The sequence below is a fragment of the Salvelinus fontinalis genome, chromosome 3 (genome assembly GCF_029448725.1).
Source record: "Salvelinus fontinalis isolate EN_2023a chromosome 3, ASM2944872v1, whole genome shotgun sequence".
Classification (NCBI taxonomy): Eukaryota; Metazoa; Chordata; class Actinopteri; order Salmoniformes; family Salmonidae; genus Salvelinus; species Salvelinus fontinalis.
Window position 1 is genome coordinate 77,485,437 of NC_074667.1, and position 24,306 is coordinate 77,509,742.

At 48.1% G+C, this 24,306-nt stretch overlaps 1 protein-coding gene across 4 annotated transcripts in view; it reads right to left on the reverse strand.

The window, feature by feature from the left end:
- The window catches only part of arhgap9 (Rho GTPase activating protein 9), a 69,646-nt gene that overhangs the window by 10,328 nt on the left and 35,012 nt on the right, over positions 1–24,306 (reverse strand). For all 4 annotated transcript variants that reach the window (XM_055918094.1, XM_055918092.1, XM_055918093.1 and 1 more), the window contains 12 exons: positions 22,568–22,696; positions 22,235–22,345; positions 20,314–20,382; positions 14,403–14,462; positions 13,847–14,005; positions 11,716–11,820; positions 7,421–7,482; positions 4,588–4,675; positions 4,390–4,485; positions 3,612–3,710; positions 3,086–3,200; positions 2,563–2,682 (listed from right to left, as the gene is read on the reverse strand). In XM_055918094.1, the coding sequence (XP_055774069.1) occupies positions 2,563–2,682; positions 3,086–3,200; positions 3,612–3,710; positions 4,390–4,485; positions 4,588–4,675; positions 7,421–7,482; positions 11,716–11,820; positions 13,847–14,005; positions 14,403–14,462; positions 20,314–20,382; positions 22,235–22,345; positions 22,568–22,696 (1,213 nt within the window). The remainder of the gene's footprint in view (positions 1–2,562; positions 2,683–3,085; positions 3,201–3,611; positions 3,711–4,389; positions 4,486–4,587; positions 4,676–7,420; positions 7,483–11,715; positions 11,821–13,846; positions 14,006–14,402; positions 14,463–20,313; positions 20,383–22,234; positions 22,346–22,567; positions 22,697–24,306) is intronic.

The following is a 24,306-nucleotide window of genomic DNA, read 5'->3' on the forward strand; positions in this document are numbered from 1 at the left end:
GACCTCCCGGTTGCGGCCGGCTGCAACAGAGCCTGGGCGCGAACCCAGCCCAGCCTGAGCGCGAACCCAGAGACTCTGGTGGCGCAGCTAGCACTGCGATGCAGTGCCCTAGACCACTGCGCCACCCGGGAGGCCGGGTGGCGCCGATGATTGTGCACATGCCAGTAGACCATAGGAAGACTAAATATGATCTGGTCTAAAGAGATTTACAGTCAACACTAACAGAACTGTGATCTGAGGTCATGAGAGACACGGACACATTCATAGATACCACACTACTTCATTATTCAATGAAAACCAACACCAGAGAAATGTCAATGAACTGAATTGATCACCAGTTCCATGGAATTGAGCTGCCACTACTCTGAGGGTTGTGGCAGCTCAATTGATGGAAAGTGGTGTTGAGGGAAAAGCATGAGACATTAAAATTGGCATAAAACACACACTTTGTTCCACAAGGCCGCAGCTAAGCCCCACCCTCTTCAACATATATCAATGAATTGGCACGGGCACTAGAACAGTCTGCAGCACCCGGTCTCACCCTACTAGAATCTGAAGTCAAATGTCTACTGTTTGCTGATGATCTGGTGTTTCTGTCCCCAACCAAGGAGGACCTACAGCAGCACCTAGATCTTCTGCACAGATTCTGCCAGACCTGGGCTCTGACAGTAAATCTCAGTAAGACAAAAATAATGGTGTTCCAAAAAAGTTCCAGTTGCCAGGAACACGAATACAAATTCCATCTAGACACCGTTTCCCTAGAGCACATAAAAAAACGATACATACCTCGGCCTAAACATCAGTGCCACAGGTAACTTCCACAAAGCTGTGAACGATCTGAGGCAAGAAGGGCCTTCTATGGCATCAAAAATAACATAAAAATCAACATCAATTAAGATCTGGCAAAAAAAATACTTGAATCATTATTTAACCTATTGCTCTTAATGATTGTGAGATCTGGGGTCCGCTCACCAACCAAGAATTCACAAAATGGGACAAACACCAAATTGAGACTCTGCATCCAGAATTCTGCAAAACTATCCTCAGTGTACTACGTAAAACACCAAATAATGCATGCAGAGCAAAATTAGGTTGATACCCGCTAATTCTCAAAAACCCAAACCTTCCATAACAAAGCCATCATCTACAGAGAGATGAACCTGGAGAAGAGTCCCCTAAGCAAGCTGGTCCTGGGGCTCTGTTCACAAACACAAACAGACCCCACAGAGCCCCAGGACAGCAATACAATTAGACCCAACTAAATAAAAATAAAAAGATAAATTACTTAACACATTGGAAATAATTTACATAAAAGCAGCAAACTAGAATGCTATTTGGCCCTAAACAGAGAGTACACAGTGGCAGAATACCTGACCACTGTGACTGAACCAAAATTAAGTGTAGTGATTTTCGTCTTCGGATGAAGAGTAGTCATCGGACCAAAGCACAGCATGGTAAGTGTTCCTGTTATTTTTACTAGAACAGAAACACTAAACAAAATAACGACGAGCATGAAAACAAAACAGTCCTATAAGGTGCAGCAACACAAAACAACTACCCACAACACCTACATGAAAATGGCAACCTAAATAGGCTCCCCAATCAGAGACAACGAGAAACAGCTGTCTCTGATTGGGAACCAACTCAGGCCACCATAAACCTACATACCCCTAGACCATACAAAATCCCCATAGACAAACCAAACCCCTAGACAATACAAAAACTAAACAAACCACCCTTGTCACACCCTGACCTAACCAAAAAATAAAGAAAACAAATATAACTAAAGTCAGGGCGTGACATTAAGGAAATCTTTGACTATGTACAGCACAGGTGTCAAACTCATTCCACGGGGGGCCGAGTGTCTGCGGGTTTTCGCTCCTCCCTTGTACTTGATTGATGAATTAACATCACTAATTAGTTAGGAACTCCCCACACCTGGTTGTCTAGGGCTTTATTGAAAGGAAAAACCAAAAACCTGCAGACACTAGGCCCTCCGTGGAATGAGTTTGACACCCCTGATGTACAGACTCAGTGAGCATTGCCTTGCTATTGAGAAAGTACGCCGAAGGCAGACCTGGCTCTCAAGATAAGACAGGCTATGTGCACACTGTCCACAAAATGAAATGGAAACTGAGATGCACTGAAAAAAATGTGTGACCTGTTGCCACAAGAAAATGTCAAACAGTGAAGAACTAACACCATTGTAAACACAGCCCATATTCATGTTTATTTATTTTCCCTTTGTACTTTAACTATTTGTACATCATTACAACACTGTATATAGACATAAAGTGACATTTTAAATGTCTTTATTCTTTTGGATCTTGTGTGAGTGTTTTTTTTTATTTTTTACTTTTGTTTATTATCTATTTCAATTGTTTTGTCAATGTAAACACATGTTTCTCATGTCATTAAAGCCCCTTCAATTCGAGAGAGAGAGAGAGAGAGAGAGAGAGAGAGAGAGAGAGAGAGAGAGAGAGAGAGAGAGAGAGAGAGAGAGAGAGAGAGAGAGAGAGAGAGAGAGAGAGAGAGAGAGAGAGAGAGAGAGAGAGAGATCACCCTTGATGAGTCCTTTCTCCTGTAGGATCTGTAGTGGAGGTCTCTTGAGGATGAACTTCTTCAGTCTGCTCCGAACACGCTTCCTCTCTGAGTTCTCCACGTTGGAAGCAGAACGAGGGACTGCACCGGGAGTGAGGCAAAGAGGGAGAGCAACAAAGGAGGGAGGAAAGGAGGGAGTGAAGGAGGGAGCGAAGGAGGGAAGGCACCAGGAACAAGAAGTACAAGAAAAAAAAAGATAGACCAACTTTAGTGTCGATTTTATAGAAATGTGAAGATAAATAGACCACTGGGAGGAAGCACAGCCACAGCCACAGCCACAGCCACAGCCACAGCCACAGCCACAGCCACAGCCACAGCCACAGCAACAGCCACAGCAACAGCCACAGCAACAGCCACAGCCACAGCCACAGCCACAGCAACAGCCACAGCCACAGCAACAGCCACAGCCACAGCAACAGCAACAGCCACAGCAACAGCCACAGCAACAGCATCCTTGTAGCAATGGATGGATGGAGAGACTCACGTGATGCTTTATATCCTCGACTGTCCTCTTCGTCTCCACTGTGGTCCAACATCTCCAGACTGCCCGCCCTCCTCAGAGAGTACAGCAGGACATTATCCAGGGGATTCTCCCGATCCTATAGAAGAGAAGACCATTTCAACTTGTACCAGACAACTTTGTTAACCATTTGTTAGCGCCCTGATGAAAGCTAGATTCTAAAATAAGTTGGTGTTTGATCATAAAGAAAGGCTTTTAATTCCCTTCCATTGTCCTCCTAGAGTAGCTGAATACAGTGGGGGCTGCTGAGAGGAGGATGGGACATAATAATGGCTGGAACGGAGCGAATGGCATGACATCACACACGGAAACCATTCCTCTGATTCCACTCCAGTCATTACCACAAGCCTGTCCTCCCCAGTTAAGGTGTCACCAACCTCCTGTGGCTGAATATCTCTTCCAAACGGTTCTAGAGCTCTCACACACACGCACACAAACACATGCATGCAAGCACACACACGCACACACACACTCAGCGTGTGAAACTCACCAGTCTATTGATGACACTGTGGATGGTGTTGAACCACTCTCTGATCAGTGAGTCTGTCTCTGACTGCAGTAGGAACTCATTCCCTGTCACCGTCCTCAGCTACCACACAAACAGACAAAGTACCGTGGGTTAGTCCCAAATCACAGACTACTTCACCAGGTACTGTACTACTTCTTACTACTAATTCTTCAGTCAATTCGGGCTCCCGAGTGGCACAGCGGTCTAAGGCACTGCATCTCAGTGCAAGAGGCATCACTACATTCCCCGGTTCAAATCCAGGCTGGATCACATCTGGCCGTGATTGGGAGTCCCATAGGGCGCACAACTAAACCAGCATCGTCCACGTTTGGCCGGAGTAGGCTGTCATAGAAAATCAGTATTTGTTCTTAACTGACTGACTTGCCTAGTTACAGAAAGGATGAATAATACAATTTGGGAAAGGAATTCAAAATAACAATTCTGGAAATATAAATACGCATTGAATTTTAAGGCATGTATTGAATTGACATTGACATTGTCTGAAACCCTGGTGCTCATAGAGTCCTGTTACAACACCTACAGTCAGATACTGAACTTCCTCTCAAGAGGACGTGAGAATGTTTTTTCACAGAGAAAACAACTAGAGCAGTTCTCACTCTCTCTGTGAGACTAAAATAGACACATTTGACTTCCCTAAAATACAGGGTGAAATAAAGTATCTTAAAATGCCAATGAAATGATATACAAACAATAAAATGGTGGTATGAGGGACATCCGTCCCATCTGGTGTGTGTCTGACCTTGAAGACGTTCTTCTTGCTGGACAGGTCATTGGTCCACTGCACCACGGCTCCTCTCAGATCTACACTGCTCTCCGGACGACTGTTTCCTGGTTTCTGGAGACCAATAAGAAAGCAGTCTTGAGACATAAAAAAAATTAAATAATAATAAAATATTTAAACTCCATCTATGATAGTTAAACTCAATGACTATCTTACCCAGCTGGAGGGGGTCTGGGATTTGGGATCCTTGAAGAACACCAGACTGTTCCCGACCAGAACCACCCACGAGGGATTCCAGTTCTTCCTAAAACACACATCAGGAGAGCACACACACACACACACACAGGGTGACGTTTACGGTTCCACCACACCTACACACACACACACACACACACACACAGGGTGACGTTTACGGTTCCACCACACTTATACAGTAGATACAGGGTGACGTTTACGGTTCCACCACACCTATACAGTAGATACAGGGTGACGTTTACGGTTCCACCACACCTACACAGTAGATACAGGGTGACGTTTACGGTTCCACCACACCTACACAGTAGATACAGGGTGACGTTTACGGTTCCACCACACCTACACAGTAGATACAGGGTGACGTTTACGGTTCCACCACACCTACACAGTAGATACAGGGTGACGTTTACGGTTCCACCACACCTATACAGTAGATACAGGGTGACGTTTACGGTTCCACCACACCTACACAGTAGATACAGGGTGACGTTTACGGTTCCACCACACCTATACAGTAGATACAGGGTGACGTTTACGGTTCCACCACACCTATACAGTAGATACAGGGTGACGTTTACGGTTCCACCACACCTATACAGTAGATACAGGGTGACGTTTACGGTTCCACCACACCTATACAGTAGATACAGGGTGACGTTTACGGTTCCACCACACCTATACAGTAGATACAGGGTGACGTTTACGGTTCCACCACACCTATACAGTAGATACAGGGTGACGTTTACGGTTCCACCACACCTATACAGTAGATACAGGGTGACGTTTACGGTTCCACCACACCTATACAGTAGATACAGGGTGACGTTTACGGTTCCACCACACCTATACAGTAGATACAGGGTGACGTTTACGGTTCCACCACACCTATACAGTAGATACAGGGTGACGTTTACGGTTCCACCACACCTATACAGTAGATACAGGGTGACGTTTACGGTTCCACCACACCTATACAGTAGATACAGGGTGACGTTTACGGTTCCACCACACCTATACAGTAGATACAGGGTGACGTTTACGGTTCCACCACACCTATACAGTAGATACAGGGTGACGTTTACGGTTCCACCACACCTATACAGTAGATACAGGGTGACGTTTACGGTTCCACCACACCTATACAGTAGATACAGGGTGACGTTTACGGTTCCACCACACCTATACAGTAGATACAGGGTGACGTTTACGGTTCCACCACACCTATACAGTAGATACAGGGTGACGTTTACGGTTCCACCACACCTATACAGTAGATACAGGGTGACGTTTACGGTTCCACCACACCTATACAGTAGATACAGGGTGACGTTTACGGTTCCACCACACCTACACAGTAGATACAGGGTGACGTTTACGGTTCCACCACACCTACACAGTAGATACAGGGTGACGTTTACGGTTCCACCACACCTACACAGTAGATACAGGGTGACGTTTACGGTTCCACCACACCTACACAGTAGATACAGGGTGACGTTTACGGTTCCACCACACCTACACAGTAGATACAGGGTGACGTTTACGGTTCCACCACACCTACACAGTAGATACAGGGTGACGTTTACGGTTCCACGACACCTACACAGTAGATACAGGGTGACGTTTACGGTTCCACCACACCTACACAGTAGATACAGGGTGACGTTTACGGTTCCACCACACCTACACAGTAGATACAGGGTGACGTTTACGGTTCCACCACACCTACACAGTAGATACAGGGTGAAGTTTACGGTTCCACCACACCTACACAGTAGATACAGGGTGACGTTTACGGTTCCACCACACCTACACAGTAGATACAGGGTGACGTTTACGGTTCCACCACACCTACACAGTAGATACAGGGTGACGTTTACGGTTCCACCACACCTACACAGTAGATACAGGGTGACGTTTACGGTTCCACCACACCTACACAGTAGATACAGGGTGACGTTTACGGTTCCACCACACCTACACAGTAGATACAGGGTGACGTTTACGGTTCCACCACACCTACACAGTAGATACAGGGTGACGTTTACGGTTCCACCACACCTACACACACAGGGTGACGTTTATGGTTCCACCACACCTATACAGTAGATACAGGGTGACGTTTACGGTTCCACCACAACTATACAGTAGATACAGGGTGACGTTTACGGTTCCACCACACCTACACACACACACACACACACAGGGTGACGTTTATGGTTCCACCACACCTATACAGTAGATACAGGGTGACGTTTACGGTTCCACCACACCTATACAGTAGATACAGGGTGACGTTTACGGTTCCACCACACCTATACAGTAGATACAGGGTGACGTTTACGGTTCCACCACACCTATACAGTAGATACAGGGTGACGTTTACGGTTCCACCACACCTATACAGTAGATACAGGGTGACGTTTACGGTTCCACCACACCTATTCAGTAGATACAGGGTGACGTTTACGGTTCCACCACACCTATACAGTAGATACAGGGTGACGTTTACGGTTCCACCACACCTATACAGTAGATACAGGGTGACGTTTACGGTTCCACCACACCTATACAGTAGATACAGGGTGACGTTTACGGTTCCACCACACCTATACAGTAGATACAGGGTGACGTTTACGGTTCCACCACACCTATACAGTAGATACAGGGTGACGTTTACGGTTCCACCACACCTATACAGTAGATACAGGGTGACGTTTACGGTTCCACCACACCTATACAGTAGATACAGGGTGCAGAGGATGATATCTTCTTCATATCACAGACAGTCTACCTCAGTTTCCGGCCTCCCTCTGCTATCTTGGTCTTGTTCAGCAGACCTGCTTTCTCCAGCTCCTGAGGATGGAAGTGGGAGGGGAGATTAACTGTTGATACAGAGGGCTAATTCACGGGCTGCTCTGATGACCCACGTTGGTGCCACACAGTAAGCTAAACACTTACAGCAACAACCTAGGGAATGAGATGCACATGTCACTAGAACCATGGATGGACAGTGGGACAGGGGTTACAGACGGGAGACAGCGGAGACAGAGGGACAGGGGTTACAGACGGGAGACAGCGGAGACAGAGAGACAGATGGGAGACAGCGGAGACAGAAGGACAGACGGGAGACAGCGGAGACAGAGGGACAGACGGGAGACAGCGGAGACAGAGGGACAGACGGGAGACAGCGGAGACAGAGGGACAGACGGGAGACAGCGGAGACAGAAGGACAGATGGGAGACAGCGGAGACAGAGGGACAGATGGGAGACAGCGGAGACAGAGGGACAGATGGGAGACAGCGGAGACAGAGGGACAGATGGGAGACAGCGGAGACAGAGGGACAGATGAGAGACAGCGGAGACAGAGGGACAGATGGGAGACAGCGGAGACAGAGGGACAGATGGGAGACAGCGGAGGCAGAGGGACAGATGAGAGACAGCGGAGACAGAGGGACAGATGGGAGACAGCGGAGACAGAGGGACAGATGGGAGACAGCGGAGACAGAGGGACAGATGAAAGACAGCGGAGACAGAAGGACAGATGGCAGACAGAGGGACAGATGGGAGACAGAGGGACAGATGGGAGACAGCGGAGACAGAGGGACAGATGGGAGACAGCGGAGACAGAGGGACAGACGGGAGACAGCGGAGACAGAAGGACAGATGGGAGACAGCGGAGACAGAGGGACAGATGGGAGACAGCGGAGACAGAGGGACAGATGGGAGACAGCGGAGACAGAAGGACAGATGGGAGACAGAGGGACAGATGGGAGACAGAGGGACAGATGGGAGACAGCGGAGACAGAAGGACAGATGGGAGACAGAGGGAGAGATGGGAGACAGAGGGACAGAGGGACAGATGGGAGACAGAGGGACAGATGGGAGACAGCGGAGACAGAGGGACAGATGGGAGACAGCGTAGACAGAGGGACAGATGAGAGACAGCGGAGACAGAGGGACAGATGGGAGACAGCGGAGGCAGAAGGACAGATGGGAGACAGCGGAGACAGAGGGACAGATGGGAGACAGCGGAGACAGAAGGACAGATGGGAGACAGCGGAGACAGAGGGACAGATGGGAGACAGCGGAGACAGAGGGACAGATGGGAGACAGCGGAGACAGAGGGACAGATGGGAGACAGCGGAGACAGAGGGACAGATGAGAGACAGCGGAGACAGAGGGACAGATGGGAGACAGCGGAGACAGAGGGACAGATGGGAGACAGCGGAGACAGAGGGACAGATGGGAGACAGCGGAGACAGAAGGACAGATGGGAGACAGCGGAGACAGAGGGACAGATGGGAGACAGCGGAGACAGAGGGACAGATGGGAGACAGCGGAGACAGAGGGACAGATGGGAGACAGCGGAGACAGAGGGACAGATGGGAGACAGAGGTTACAGATGGGAGACAGCGGAGACAGAAGGACAGATGGGAGACAGCGGAGACAGAAGGACAGATGGGAGACAGCGGAGACAGACGGGAGACAGCGGAGACAGACGGACAGATGGGAGACAGCGGAGACAGAAGGACAGATGGGAGACAGCGGAGACAGAAGGACAGATGGGAGACAGCGGAGACAGAGGGACAGATGGGAGACAGCGGAGACAGAGGGACAGATGGGAGACAGCGGAGACAGAGGGACAGATGGAAGACAGCGGAGACAGAGGGACAGACGGGAGACAGCGGAGACAGAAGGACAGATGGGAGACAGCGGAGACAGCGGGACAGATGGGAGACAGCGGAGACAGAGGGACAGATGGGAGACAGCGGAGACAGAAGGACAGATGAGAGACAGATGGGAGACAGAGGGACAGATGGGAGACAGCGGAGACAGAGGGACAGATGGGAGACAGCGGAGACAGAGGGACAGATGAGAGACAGCGGAGACAGAGGGACAGATGGGAGACAGCGGAGACAGAGGGACAGATGGGAGACAGCGGAGACAGAGGGACAGATGGGAGACAGCGGAGACAGCGGAGACAGAAGGACAGATGGGAGACAGAGGGACAGATGGGAGACAGCGGAGACAGAAGAACAGATGGGAGACAGCGGAGACAGCGGGACAGATGGGAGACAGCGGAGACAGAGGGACAGATGGGAGACAGCGGAGACAGAAGGACAGATGGGAGACAGAGGGACAGATGGGAGACAGAGGGACAGATGGGAGACAGCGGAGACAGAGGGACAGATGGGAGACAGCGGAGACAGAGGGACAGATGAGAGACAGCGGAGACAGAGGGACAGATGGGAGACAGCGGAGACAGAGGGACAGATGGGAGACAGCGGAGCCAGAGGGACAGATGGGAGACAGCGGAGACAGAAGGACAGATGGGAGACAGAGGGACAGATGGGAGACAGCGGAGACAGAAGGACAGATGGGAGACAGAGGGACAGATGGGAGACAGAGGGACAGAGGGACAGATGGGAGACAGAGGGACAGATGGGAGACAGAGGGACAGATGGGAGACAGCGGAGACAGCGGGACAGATGGGAGACAGCGGAGACAGAGGGACAGATGGGAGACAGCGGAGACAGAAGGACAGATGGGAGACAGAGGGACAGATGGGAGACAGAGGGACAGATGGGAGACAGCGGAGACAGAGGGACAGATGGGAGACAGCGGAGACAGAGGGACAGATGAGAGACAGCGGAGACAGAGGGACAGATGGGAGACAGCAGAGACAGAGGGACAGATGGGAGACAGCAGAGACAGAGGGACAGATGGGAGACAGCGGAGACAGAAGGACAGATGGGAGACAGAGGGACAGATGGGAGACAGCGGAGACAGAAGGACAGATGGGAGACAGCGGAGACAGCGGGGCAGATGGGAGACAGCGGAGACAGAGGGACAGATGGGAGACAGCGGAGACAGAAGGACAGATGGGAGACAGAGGGACAGATGGGAGACAGAGGGACAGATGGGAGACAGCGGAGACAGAGGGACAGATGGGAGACAGCGGAGACAGAGGGACAGATGAGAGACAGCGGAGACAGAGGGACAGATGGGAGACAGCGGAGACAGAGGGACAGATGGGAGACAGCGGAGACAGAGGGACAGATGGGAGACAGCGGAGACAGAAGGACAGATGGGAGACAGAGGGACAGATGGGAGACAGCGGAGACAGAAGGACAGATGGGAGACAGAGGGACAGAGGGACAGATGGGAGACAGAGGGACAGATGGGAGACAGAGGGACAGATGGGAGACAGCGGAGACAGAGGGACAGATGGGAGACAGCGGAGACAGAGGGACAGATGGGAGACAGCGCAGACAGAGGGACAGACGGGAGACAGCGGAGACAGAGGGACAGGTGGGAGACAGCGGAGACAGAGGGACAGGTGGGAGACAGCGGAGACAGAGGGACAGATGGGAGACAGCGTAGACAGAGGGACAGATGAGAGACAGCGGAGACAGAGGGACAGATGGGAGACAGCGGAGACAGAAGGACAGATGGGAGACAGCGGAGACAGAGGGACAGATGGGAGACAGCGGAGACAGAAGGACAGATGGGAGACAGCGGAGACAGAGGGACAGATGGGAGACAGCGGAGACAGAGGGACAGATGGGAGACAGCGGAGACAGAGGGACAGATGGGAGACAGCGGAGACAGAGGGACAGATGAGAGACAGCGGAGACAGAGGGACAGATGGGAGACAGCGGAGACAGAAGGACAGATGAGAGACAGCGGAGACAGAGGGACAGATGGGAGACAGCGGAGACAGAAGGACAGATGGGAGACAGCGGAGACAGACGGACAGATGGGAGACAGCGGAGACAGAGGGACAGATGGAAGACAGCGGAGACAGAGGGACAGACGGGAGACAGCGGAGACAGAAGGACAGATGGGAGACAGCGGAGACAGCGGGACAGATGGGAGACAGCGGAGACAGAAGGACAGATGGGAGACAGCGGAGACAGAAGGACAGATGGGAGACAGCGGAGACAGAGGGACAGATGGGAGACAGCGGAGACAGAAGGACAGATGGGAGACAGCGGAGACAGAGGGACAGATGGGAGACAGCGGAGACAGAGGGACAGATGGGAGACAGAGGGACAGTGGGGACATTTGAGATGTGAGACTCACCGGTGTGGAGCTGTCATTGCTGTAGGGAGAGGTGGCTGGAGAAGGAGGCTCCACCACCACAACACTGGTCCCAGGGTAGGAACAGTCTCTGTACTGCTGGCCCAGCTACGAACAACACATGTATGTTAGGTCTGGACAAATATCTCGTGGATGGATTCTAGGGGATAGATTCTCGTGGATAGATTCTCGTGGATAGATTCTAGGGGATAGATTCTCGTGAATAGATTCTAGGGGATAGATTCTAGGGGATAGATTCTAGGGGATAGATTCTCGTGAATAGATTCTAGGGGATAGATTCTCGTGGATAGATTCTCGTGGATAGATTCTCGTGAATAGATTCTAGGGGATAGATTCTAGGGGATAGATTCTAGGGGATAGATTCTCGTGGATAGATTCTAGGGGATAGATTCTAGGGGATAGATTCTCGTGGATGGATTCTAGGGGATAGATTCTCGAGGATAGATTCTAGGGGATAGATTCTAGGGGATAGATTCTAGGGGATAGATTCTAGGGGATAGATTCTCATGGATGGATTCTAGGGGATAGATTCTAGGGGATAGATTCTCGTGGATGGATTCTAGGGGATAGATTCTAGGGGATAGATTCTCGTGGATGGATTCTAGGGGATAGATTCTCGAGGATAGATTCTAGGGGATAGATTCTAGGGGATAGATTCTAGGGGATAGATTCTCGAGGATAGATTCTAGGGGATAGATTCTAGGGGATAGATTCTCGAGGATAGATTCTAGGGGATAGATTCTAGGGGATAGATTCTCGTGGACAGATGAAACGGTGAGAATCTGCCAAGGCCCACATAGAATTATGTGATTCCCAGCAGCAGTAATTCCTGTTTTTTTGTTTTTTGTCATTGATTATCTGGACAAATCAGGATTGGACAAAGGCGGTGCTTAAACTGGGGCTGTGATTTTTAAGCCTGTATGGATGATAAACGGTTTGCACTTGTTACAGTTTTTTTTCAATTGCTAACATGCATTGGTCAAAACTGAAGTCACATTGTCAAAACTCTTCCCACAGTTAGCGAAACAGAAGTGTATGTGGACCAAACTGTGAATCGTTTTTCATTGTTTTCACACAAAATGCATTCAATGACCACATTCTCTCTGAAATCGATTAACTCTGTTCTCATCCATACTCCACCACCTGCAAAACTATATATTTGCAGCACATGTTTTCAAATGCTAACACACTGTTTCCAAAACTGTTAAAAACACATTCAAAACAGAATGATGGCAAATGTCGTGCATTTCTGCAGTTACCAGATTGAAACATATAGAAAATCTCAGCAGAATTTTGTATCATTCCAAACACAGCTGATTGCAATTTCAGCTGTTAGCCTACCCAAGTGTCCTGTTTTTAGTCTCGTTACCAAACAGACAAAAGAAGACGGCTTTGGAATGATTTTGTCTGGAAACATGGATCAAGGAAGGCAGGTTGGTGTGGAAAGAAGAGTGACAGGGAGAGGGAGAATGTGTGGAGGACAAAGGAGAGGAAGACCAAGAGCAGTGGTCTCTGATGAGATAAAGGCCACAATTATTGACCATGTTGTAAACCATGGTCTCTCTTTGAGAGAGGACGGTTTAAGGGTGCAACCAAATCAAGTTCAACAGTTTCATCAACGGTACGAATTTTCCGGCAAAACTACAGGTGAGATGTGCATCTTTCAATGATAATTGAACTACATATTACAGTACAATACAGTACAGGTATGTTCACATTTTTACATGTACTGACATTTTGAAATATATTGATTGTTTTGTGTTTTTCAGTAGGATTCAAAGGTTGCCTCCCACAGGAGGGAGAGGCAGAATATTATCAGATGCTCAGCCACAAAGTCAAAATTGACTCTATCGTAAACATTCATGAAAACAAAACATTTATTTTTTGGGCCACGATAAAGATGTGAAATTAGCGGAATCGAGTGGTTTGGCCAAGAGTTTCTGTTTGTGAGGGAGGAGACGTCGCTTCACCCCCCCCCCCCCCAGAAGTAAAACAGGAATTTACTAACTTTCAGAAGAGAATTTTACTTCTGGGTAACCGAGATTAGATTTGGACAACAATAGGTCTGTGTCATTCGGCTCACATCTGTTCCAGTATTTGTGTGTGTGTGTACCTTGCCGTTCTTGGGCAGTATTATGGTTCGTGAGTGGCTGAGCTGCTCTGTCCCATGATGCAGTAGGGCAGAGTGACGTCGCTGGATGACCCCCTGAGACTCTCCTGTTCTGAAAGCTGTGATGCTGATGGTGTTGGAGGAAACTGCTCTCTGCATGCTCTACAAGGCAGGAAGCACAGAGAGGGGGGGGGGGGCAAGTCAGCTACTCTGTGTATGTCAGTGGAGGCTTCTGAGGGGAGGACGGCACATAATAACGGGCGGAACGGAGTGGATGAAATGGTATAAAAAACACATGAAAAACATTTTTTTCATACGTTCCTTTAGCTCCGTTTCAGCCATTACTAGAGGATATTACTAGAGGATATTACTAGAGGATATTATTAGAGGATATTACTAGAGGATTGCTTCTGATAGCACCATTGGAAAAATGTGTTTAATGTAGATATTATTGTTCTGTTGTTGTATTGTTAAACTTTTTAGTTCCTTGTTTTTGTTGCAATGAAGTTATTTCCCCTGTACACATTCCATTCATCTCTACATTCCATTCAAATGTCACCTGACCCAGGTCCCGGCCACTGTCAGCAATCTGCCCACCGTACAGGAAGTCTGAAGAGAGCTGGAACATAGATAAAAAAAAGAAGAGGAAGAATAGTTTATTTCCTTACAGTCCATTTTGTCTTTTGCTTCACTACAAAGGCAAATAAACAGCAAACACTATCCTAGAATGACAAACACATTACGCAACACTAAAATACATTAATAATAGATTTTCCTTCCAAACATGTCAGTTAATATTAGTATTTATTAAAGATCCACATTAGCAGATCCCCATAGTGAAAAGCACAGATAGCTTTATCACAGGTGAAATCTATAACTTGTTGAAGTGTATATTGTTGGAACAAACTGGTACACAGACGTACTGTACAGTCAGTCATACTAGTCTGTTATCTATAAAATGTGAAGACGCAAGCACTAACATGAGACGACACTGTCACGCCCTGGCCTTATTATTCTTTGTTTTCTTTATTATTTTAGTTAGGTCAGGGTGTGACATGGGGAATGTTTATGTTTTGTTGGTTTTGGGTGTTTATTTGGTAAAGGGGTTATGGGGTGTAGTAGATGGTTTTGTGTTGAGTGTATATGTCTAGAGTTGTCTATGTTGGTTAGTTATCTAGGAGAGTCTATGGTTACCTGAATGAGTTCCCAATTAGAGACAGCTGATTTTGGTTGTCTCTGATTGGGAGCCTTATTTAGGGTAGCCATAGGCTCTCATTGGTTGTGGGTAATTGTCTATGTAAGAACGTTAGTAGCCTGTATGTTTGTGCACAACGTTTGTAGCTTCACGGTCGTTTTGTTGTTTTGTTGTTTTGTTAAAGTGTTTTTGTGTCGTGTTCATCTTCGTGTTAAAATAAAAGAAGATGGCTTATTTTCCAACTGCTGCATTTTGGTCCGTTAATCCGCCACACGATCGTGACAGAATTACCCACCATAGGACCAAGCGGCATGACCAGCGGCAACAGGAGAAATACAAGGATTCATGGACATGGGAGGAAATTTTAGACCGGGAGGTACCAGGAGAATATAACCGCCCCAAAGCTGAGCTGGAGGCAGCGAAAGCAGAGAGGCGGCGATATGAGGAGCTAGCTCGGAGACAGGAAAAGGAACCTACAAAGGATCTGGGCTACACTACGTGGGAGGAGATCGACAGGTGGGCGATCAACCCAGGGAGAGTGCCGGAGCCCGCCTGGGATTCTCTGGCGCAGTGCGAGGAGGGATACCGGCGAATGGAGGCAGCACGACGAAGCGGTAGGAAGCCTGTGGGAAAACCCAAAAAAATTCTTTGGGGGGGGCTTAAAGGGAGAGTGGCGAAGTCAGGTAGGAAACCTGCGCCTACTCCCTGTAATTACCGTGGAGAGCGAGAGTACGGGCAGACACCGTGTTACGCAGTAGAGCGCACGGTGTCTCCTGTACGTGTGCATAGCCCGGTGCGGGTTATTCCACCTCCCCGCACTGGCAGGGCTAGATTGAGTATTGAGCCGGATGTCATGAAGCCGGCCCTACATATCTGGCCACCAGTGCGTCTCCTCGGGCCGGTTTACATGGCACCAGCCTTACGCATGGTGTCCCCGGTTCGCCTACATAGCCCGGTGCGGGTTATTCCACCTCCCCGCACTGGTCGGGCAACGGGGAGCATTCAACCAGGTAAGGTTGGTCAGGCTCAATGCTCAAGGGAGCCAATACGCCTGCACGGTCCGGTATTTCCGGCGCCACTTTCCCGCCCCAGTTCAGTGCCACCAGTACATACACCACGTAACAGGCTTCCAGTGTGTCTCCAGAGCCCTGTTCCTCCTCCACGCACTCGTCCTATGGTGCGTGTCTCCAGCCCGGTACCACCAATTCCGGCACCACGCACTAAGCCTCTTGTGCGTTTCCAGAGTCCTGTGCATCCTGTTGCTGCTCCCCGCATTAGCCCTGAGATGCGTGTCCCCAGTCCGGTACCACCAGTTCCGGCCCCACGCACTAGGCCTAATGTGCGTCCCCAGGGTCCAGTATGCCCTGTTCCTTCTCCCCGCACTAGCCCTGAGATGCGTGTCCCCAGCCCGGTGCCACCAGTCCCGGCACCACGCACCAGGCCTACAGTGCGCCTCAGCCGGCAGGAATCTGCCGTCTGCACAGCAATGACTGAACTGCCCGTCTGCCAAGCGCCATCTGAGCCATCCGTCTCCCCAGCGCCATCTGAGCCATCCGTCTCCCCAGCGCCATCTGAGCCATCCGTCTGCCATGAGCCTGCAAAGCCGCCCGTCTGCCATGAGCCTGCAAAGCCGCCCGTCTGCCATGAGCCCACTGAGCCGTCCGCCAGACAGGAGCCGCTAGAGCCGCCAGCCAGACAGGAGCCGCTAGAGCCGTCCGTCAGACAGGATCTGCCAGAGCCGCCAACCAGACAGGATCTGCCAGAGCCGTCAACCAGACAGGATCTGCCAGAGCCGCCAACCAGACAGGAGCAGCCAGATCAGTCAGATAGCCATGAGCAGCCAGATCCGTCAGCTAGCCGTGAGCAGCCAGATCCGTCAGCTAGCCGTGAGCAGCCAGATCCGTCAGCTAGCCATGAGCAGCCAGATCCGTCAGCTAGCCATGAGCAGCCAGATCCGTCAGCTAGCCATGAGCAGCCAGATCCGTCAGCTAGCCATGAGCAGCCAGATCAGTCAGCTAGCCATGAGCAGCCAGATCCGTCAGCTAGCCATGAGCAGCCAGATCCGTCAGCTAGCCATGAGCAGCCAGATCCGTCAGCCAGCCATGAGCAGCCAGATCCGTCAGCCAGCCATGAGCAGCCAGATCCGTCAGCTAGCCATGAGCAGCCAGATCCGTCAGCCAGCCATGGGCCATCCCTCAGTCCGGAGCTGCAGTCCCTCAGTCCGGAGCTGCCATTCTTCAGTCCGGAGCTGCCCCTTACCCTGGTGCTGCCCCTTACCCTGGTGCTGCCCCTTACCCTGGTACTGCCCCTTACCCTGGTACTGCCCCTGATCCTGGTACTGCCCCTTACCCTGGTACTGGACCTTAGTCCGGAGCTGTCCCTTAGTCCGGAACTGCCCCTTAATACAATGGGGTTAATGTGGAGGGGGGTCGTTTGGAGGAGGCCTAGGAGGTGGTTAGGTACTGTGGTGACGTGGGGACTACGACCAGAGCCGGAGCCGCCACCGTGGAGGGGAGCCCACCCAGACCCTCCCCTAGACTGTGTATGGTGCGCCCGGAGTTCGCGCCTCAAGGGGGGGGTTATGTCACGCCCTGGCCTTATTATTCTTTGTTTTCTTTATTATTTTAGTTAGGTCAGGGTGTGACATGGGGAATGTTTATGTTTTGTTGGTTTTGGGTGTTTATTTGGTAAAGGGGTTATGGGGTGTAGTAGATGGTTTTGTGTTGAGTGTATATGTCTAGAGTTGTCTATGTTGGTTAGTTATCTAGGAGAGTCTATGGTTACCTGAATGAGTTCCCAATTAGAGACAGCTGATTTCGGTTGTCTCTGATTGGGAGCCTTATTTAGGGTAGCCATAGGCTCTCATTGGTTGTGGGTAATTGTCTATGTAAGAACGTTAGTAGCCTGTATGTTTGTGCACAACGTTTGTAGCTTCACGGTCGTTTTGTTGTTTTGTTGTTTTGTTAAAGTGTTTTTGTGTCGTGTTCATCTTCGTGTTAAAATAAAAGAAGATGGCTTATTTTCCAACTGCTGCATTTTGGTCCGTTAATCCGCCACACGATCGTGACAGACACTCAGAGAAAAAAACAAAAAATGTTCTACCTGGAAATTAAAAAAGTTTTCCAGAAGGGTTCTTCGGTTGTCCCCATAGGAGAACCCTTTTTGGCTCCAGCTAGAACCCTTTTGAGTTCCATGTTGAATCCTCTGTGAAAAGGGTTCTACATGGAACCAAAAAGTGTTCTTCAAAGGGTTGTTCGAGATTTATGTTATTCTTTAATAACAGACCCCAAAGCAAATCAGGGGGAGGAAAATAGGTTTATTTGAAGAGGACAAATCATACGGGGAGGTAGATGGTCATTCTCCCCTGTCCTCAGTGATTCTCTCCTGTGGTTCTCTCCAGTCATTCTCTCCACAGAACAAAGGGACAGCATGTCGTTTTATAATCCAGCCCTAGTCTGTGGTTGAACAATTAGAATTTCTTGCAATAAAACAAGCCAATGGCCAAATAACAAGTATCCTATTTCATAAGACGTGTTTCTCCCATGCCTCTGAACCATTGAGCAATAATTCTCTATTACAGAAAAAACACTATTTCCCTTCATCATTATTACTCTATTGACTTTTCGTCCTTAACCTCTCGTTCTCTGTCTCTGCGTTGTGTATTTATCTTCGACATATTCTTACAGAATATGTCAAACATTTTAGGTTTTAGATAGCACCTTTGACCACAAGAGTGTTTAAGCTAACTGAGAAATATACAGTAACTAGTTCTGTCTTACACTCACTCTTTCTCACACACCCATACACAAGAAGAAAAACACTGAACTTACAGCCACACTGTTCATCAGTAGCCTCTATATCACCCGTATCAGAATCCAGATCAAAATAAAGCAAAACTATAAAACGTTTCCTTGGTAGTCAATAGGAGAGTCGGTCCACGCCACTGTCCGCTGTAGTGCACCTTCCTGACACACACACACCTTTTCATCTGAGGAACCACAACACCAAATCCACTTCTGTCTCTCCTTCTCTCTCGCTCTCTCACAGCATAAACTTCCTCTTTCTATATGGAACCTAACGCTATCAGCATGTACCATCACTCTCAATATGCACAACCAGGAAGCCATGTGAAGGAAGCCATGTGAAGGAAGCCATGCGAAGGAAGCCATGCGAAGGAAGCCATGCGAAGGAAGCCTAGAATGAGAGGCGGCATCCCAAATCGCACTCTAGGCTCTGGTCAAAAGTAGTGTACTATATAGGGAACGGGGAGCGGTTTGGGACGTACCCAGAGATATTATCATATCAACAATATAACACAACAAGGACAACAGAATCATTATCTACAGAGACTTATTTTATAACACCACTAACAGTAACAAGGACAACAGAATCATTATCTACAGAGACTTATTTTATAACACCACTAACAGTAACAAGGACAACAGAATCATTATCTACCGAGACTTATTTTATACCACCACTAACAGTAACAACAAGGACAACAGAATCATTATCTACAGAGACTTATTTTAACTCCTTGACTGGTCTTATCTCTGTAGTTACCATGGTGACACAGGCACTATAGGTCAGTCGGGGTGGAAGTTGGATGAAGCCCAGACACAATCTCTACTTTACAACACTGTGTGGTTATTCCTGTAAGTACACTGTAACAACTGTTGTAACTGTACAACCCACAGTTCCTACTCGCCTGGCACAATGTAGAATGGACAGGTGTACGCGGTATGAATTTAGCTCCAGCTTGCCCTCTGATAAAGTCGGTAGAATTTTAACTATCCAACACGATCAGATCTCTACAAGCCCTAGCGTGTCAGGGCTTGTTTCTGGGCAGTGCCAACGTGTTACCGTGACAACTTGTGAAGTCTTGTTGTCCATGAAGCTCTGGTTCAGTGTCTGGGTAGCTTTCCCTGTCTACGTTAAAATAAACACGCATCAACTTTATATTATTATTTTCTTTCTTTTTGTACCTTTATTTAACTAGGCAAGTCAGTTAAGAACAAATTCTTATTTTCCAATGACGGCCTAAGAACAGGAGAGATTAAGAGCAGTCCACAGACTGTTTACGAAGACAGGAAGCAAATATCTGAATAGATGATTTTGTGTGTACATCTCACTTGTTTTATTAGGTTATGGTCACGAGGTTGACAACAGTAGCGACACAATCACATTACAACACTTCATTAAGTCCTTGTAACAGTTTTTTTTAAAGACAGATACTGTGGGGGGGGGGGGGGGGGGGGGCTGTAGGTGGACCTACCCTGTACATGTTGCCATTCTCTGTGCCTGGGATTGGGAGAGACAGGTGGTTGGTGTCCCTCGGACTAGCCTATTGCAGGGAAGAGGGGTGTTAGTTTGAAAACAGATCTGTTCTACTATTTCTCATTGCTGGTAACATTAAAAAAAGTGTTGATAAAATGACTCTACTGTCCCCAAAAATAGTTGTACTGTTGAACTTAACATAGGACCCTGTGATCTGTATGTCTGTGAATTAACATAGGACCCTGTGGTCTGTATGCCTGTAAATTAACATAGGATTCTTTGGTCTGTATGTCTGTGAATTAACATGGGACCCTGTGGTCTGTATATCTGTAAATTAACATAGGACCCTGTGGTCTTTATGCCTGTAAATGAACATAGGATCCTGTGGTCTTTATGCCTGTAAATTAACATAGGATCCTGTGGTCTTTATGCCTGTAAATTAACATAGGACCCTGTGGTCTGTAAGTCTGTGAATTAACATGGGACCCTGTGTTCTCTATATCCCTGTTACAGTGGCTTGTGAAAGTATTCACCCCCCTTGGCATTTTTCCTATTTTGTTGCCTTACAACCTGGAATTAAAACTGATTTTTCGGGGGGTTTGTATCATTTGATTTACACAACATAACTACCACTTTGAAGATGCAAAATCAATTGTGGGGTGAAATAAGACAAAAAAAACAGAATAGTTATGCACGCTCAAGTTTCCACCAGTTTTCACAAAGTCAATACTTTGTAGAGACACCTTTTGCAGCAATTACAGCTGCAAGTCTCTTGGGGCATGTCTCTATAAGCTTGGCACATCTAGCCACTGGGATTGTTGCCCATTCTTCAAGGTAAAAGTATTGTTTCCCCTTAAACCACTCTAGTGTTGCTTTAGTAGTATGCTTAGGGTCATTGTCCTGCTGGAAGGTGAACCTCCGCCCCAGTCTCAAATCTCTGGAAGACTGAAACAGGTTTCCCTCAAGGATTTCCCTGTATTTAGCTCCATCCATCATTCCTTCAATTCTGACCAGTTTCCCAGTCCCTGACGATGAAAAACATCTCCACTGCATGATGCGGCCACCACCATGCTTCACTGTGGGGATGGTATTCTCGGGGTGATGAGAGAAGTTGGGTTTTCACCAGACATAGCATTTTCCTTGATGGCCAAACAGCTAAATTTTAGTCTCATCTGACCAGAGTACCTTCTTCCATATGTTTACAGAGTCTCCTACATGCCTTTTGGCGAACACCAAACGTGTTTGCTTATTATTTTCTTTAAGCAATGCTTTTTTTCTGGCCACTCTTCCGTAAAGCCCAGTTCTGTGGAGTGTACGGCATAAAAGTGGTCCTATGGACAGATACTCCAATCGTCACTGAGGACCTTTGCAGCTCCTTCAGGGTTATCTTTAGTCTCTTTGTTGTCTCTCTGATTAATGCCCTCCTTGCCTGGTCTGTTTGTTTCAGTGGGCGGCCCTCTCTTGGCAGGTTTGCTGTGGTGCCATATTCTTTCCATTTTTTAATAATGGATTTAATGGTGCTCCGTGGGATGTTCAAAGTTTCTGATATTTTTTTATAACCCAACCCTGATCTGTACTTCTCCACAACTTTTACCCTGACCTGTTTGGAGAGCTCCTTGGTCTTCATGGTGCCGCTTGCTTAGTGGTTGCAGACTCTGGGGCCTTTCAGAACAGGTGTATATATACTGAGATCATGTGACACTTAGATTGCACACATGTGGACTTTATTTAACTAATTATGTGACTTCTGAAAGTAATTGGTTGCACCAGATCTTATTTAGGGACTTCATAGCAAAGGGGGTGAATACATATGCACGCACCACTTTTCTGTTTGTTTAAATTACAGGTTGTAATGCACCAAAATAGGAAAAAACGCCAAGGGGGATGAATACTTTTGCAATGCACTGTATGTCTGTTACCTGTTCGCGGGCTCTGCGGGGGGGTTTCCAGGACCTCTCCTTGGTAACGGTGTTGACATAGAAACAGCGCCCCGTGGAGGGGTCTGAGTACTGCTCCCATAGGTCCAGCACCTGCAGTGGTACAACGCAAATATGTGTTGGACTTTTTTTGTGTCATTTTGTGTCTTCCTCAATAGCTTTATGTATGAATGTCATCTTTGCTATGTGAGTGTTTTTTTATTGTTTGAAAGGGATTGTATTAGCTATTTTATGTTAGGAAAACATGACATTTCCATCGTCAACGGCCTTCATCAGAATCAAACTGATCAAACAGAAACAAACAAACAAAATGACCTGCATGGGTCGCTGGCCGGGGGCGGGGCTGGGGGGCTCCACTTGGCTCCGCCTCTTCACCTGGTGGTTGGCAGAGTATAGAGTAGACTCCAGGAGAGACTGCTGGGAAATGTAGGACTGGGGAGACACCTGGTGGGGAGAGAGAGGAGATTATACTGTATAAGGTCAATAACATGTTACATGAGGTTTGACACAGTTTGATAGGGAAATGTTAGGTTAGGGTGTGTGCGTGTGCGTGTGCGTGTGCGTGTGCGTGTGCGTGTGTATTATACAGTATAGTATAGTCTACAGGTCGCACGTGCCGCTCAGCCCCAGCTGTCATTGGTAGAATGACTATAGTTTCATAACATGGGGACAAAGCTGCATGGTATAGCCTCATCAATACAGCTTTCATGGACAGATGATTTTCCGTCACGGCTTTACTTTTCAATCTATCTCAGTGCAACAGATGGCCTCCTATAGCCTACATTATCTGACATACCAGTCAGTTCACTAGAGGGAGTCACTGGTGCATGTAAATGAATGTTTTCTACAAGCCCAGTCCTTAGGCCTCTCTGACTACATGTTGAGTTGGACCAGTATATATCTTCCTCTCGGTTTCTGTTATTCTCTCTCTCTTTCTGTCATTTTCTTTCTGTTTTCCATTTCTCTCTCTTTCACTCGGGGTTTCTGCGTATCTCTCTCTCTTTCCCTCTCACTCTCTCTCTCTCCCCCCCTCTCTCACTCTCTCTCTCCCCCTCTCTCGCTCACTGTTTTCTGTTGAAGCCACATCCTCTTCTGTTTGTGGTTCTTCTTGACTGCCCACTGACACACACGCACACGCACACGCACACGCACACACATACACACACAGAGAGAGAGAGAGAGAGAGCAGCACTGGGGCAAATAATACATTATTATTTACCCCGGCAAAACCCGGGGTACGATGGGCCAATTGCGCGCCGCCCTATGGGACTCCCAATCGCGGCCGAATGTGACACAGCCTGGATTCGAACCAGGTACTGTATTGACGCTTCTTGCACTGAGATGCAGTGACTTAGACCACCCAAACTAATTTGGTAATAGTTTGGTAATAAATAAACTGTTTTGGTAATAAATAAACTACTTTGGTAATAAAATAAACTACTTTTGTAATAAATAAATAAACTACGTTGGTAATAAATAAATAAACTACTTTGGTAATAAATAAATAAACTAGTTTGGTAATAAATAAATACACTAGTTTGGTAATAAAATCACATAATAAAATAAACATTTTATAAAAACATTTTATAAAATCACATAATACTGCATCTCTATAAATACTACAAGTATTATTTCATTTATTTATTACCAAACTAGATATATATCTACATATCTACCTCAATGACCTCGTATCCCTGCACATCGACTCGGTACAACTACTGCCTACTGAGGCAAAGGTTGAGAGCCATGTGTCCAACCACACACGACCCCACCAAGCCGCACTGCTTCTTGACACACTGCTCGCTTAATCCGGAAGCCAGCCGCACCAATGTGTCGGGGGAAACAGCTTGCATGCTCCCGGCCCGCCACAAGTAGTCGCTAGTGCGTGATGGGTACAAGGACATTCCGGCCGGCCAAACCCCCCCCCCTCTAAGCCGGACGACGCTGGGATAATTGTGCTCCGCATCATGGGTCTCCCGGTCGCGGCCGGCTGTGACACAGCCTGGAATCGAACCAGGGTCTGTAGTGACGCCTCCAGCACTGCGATGCAGTAA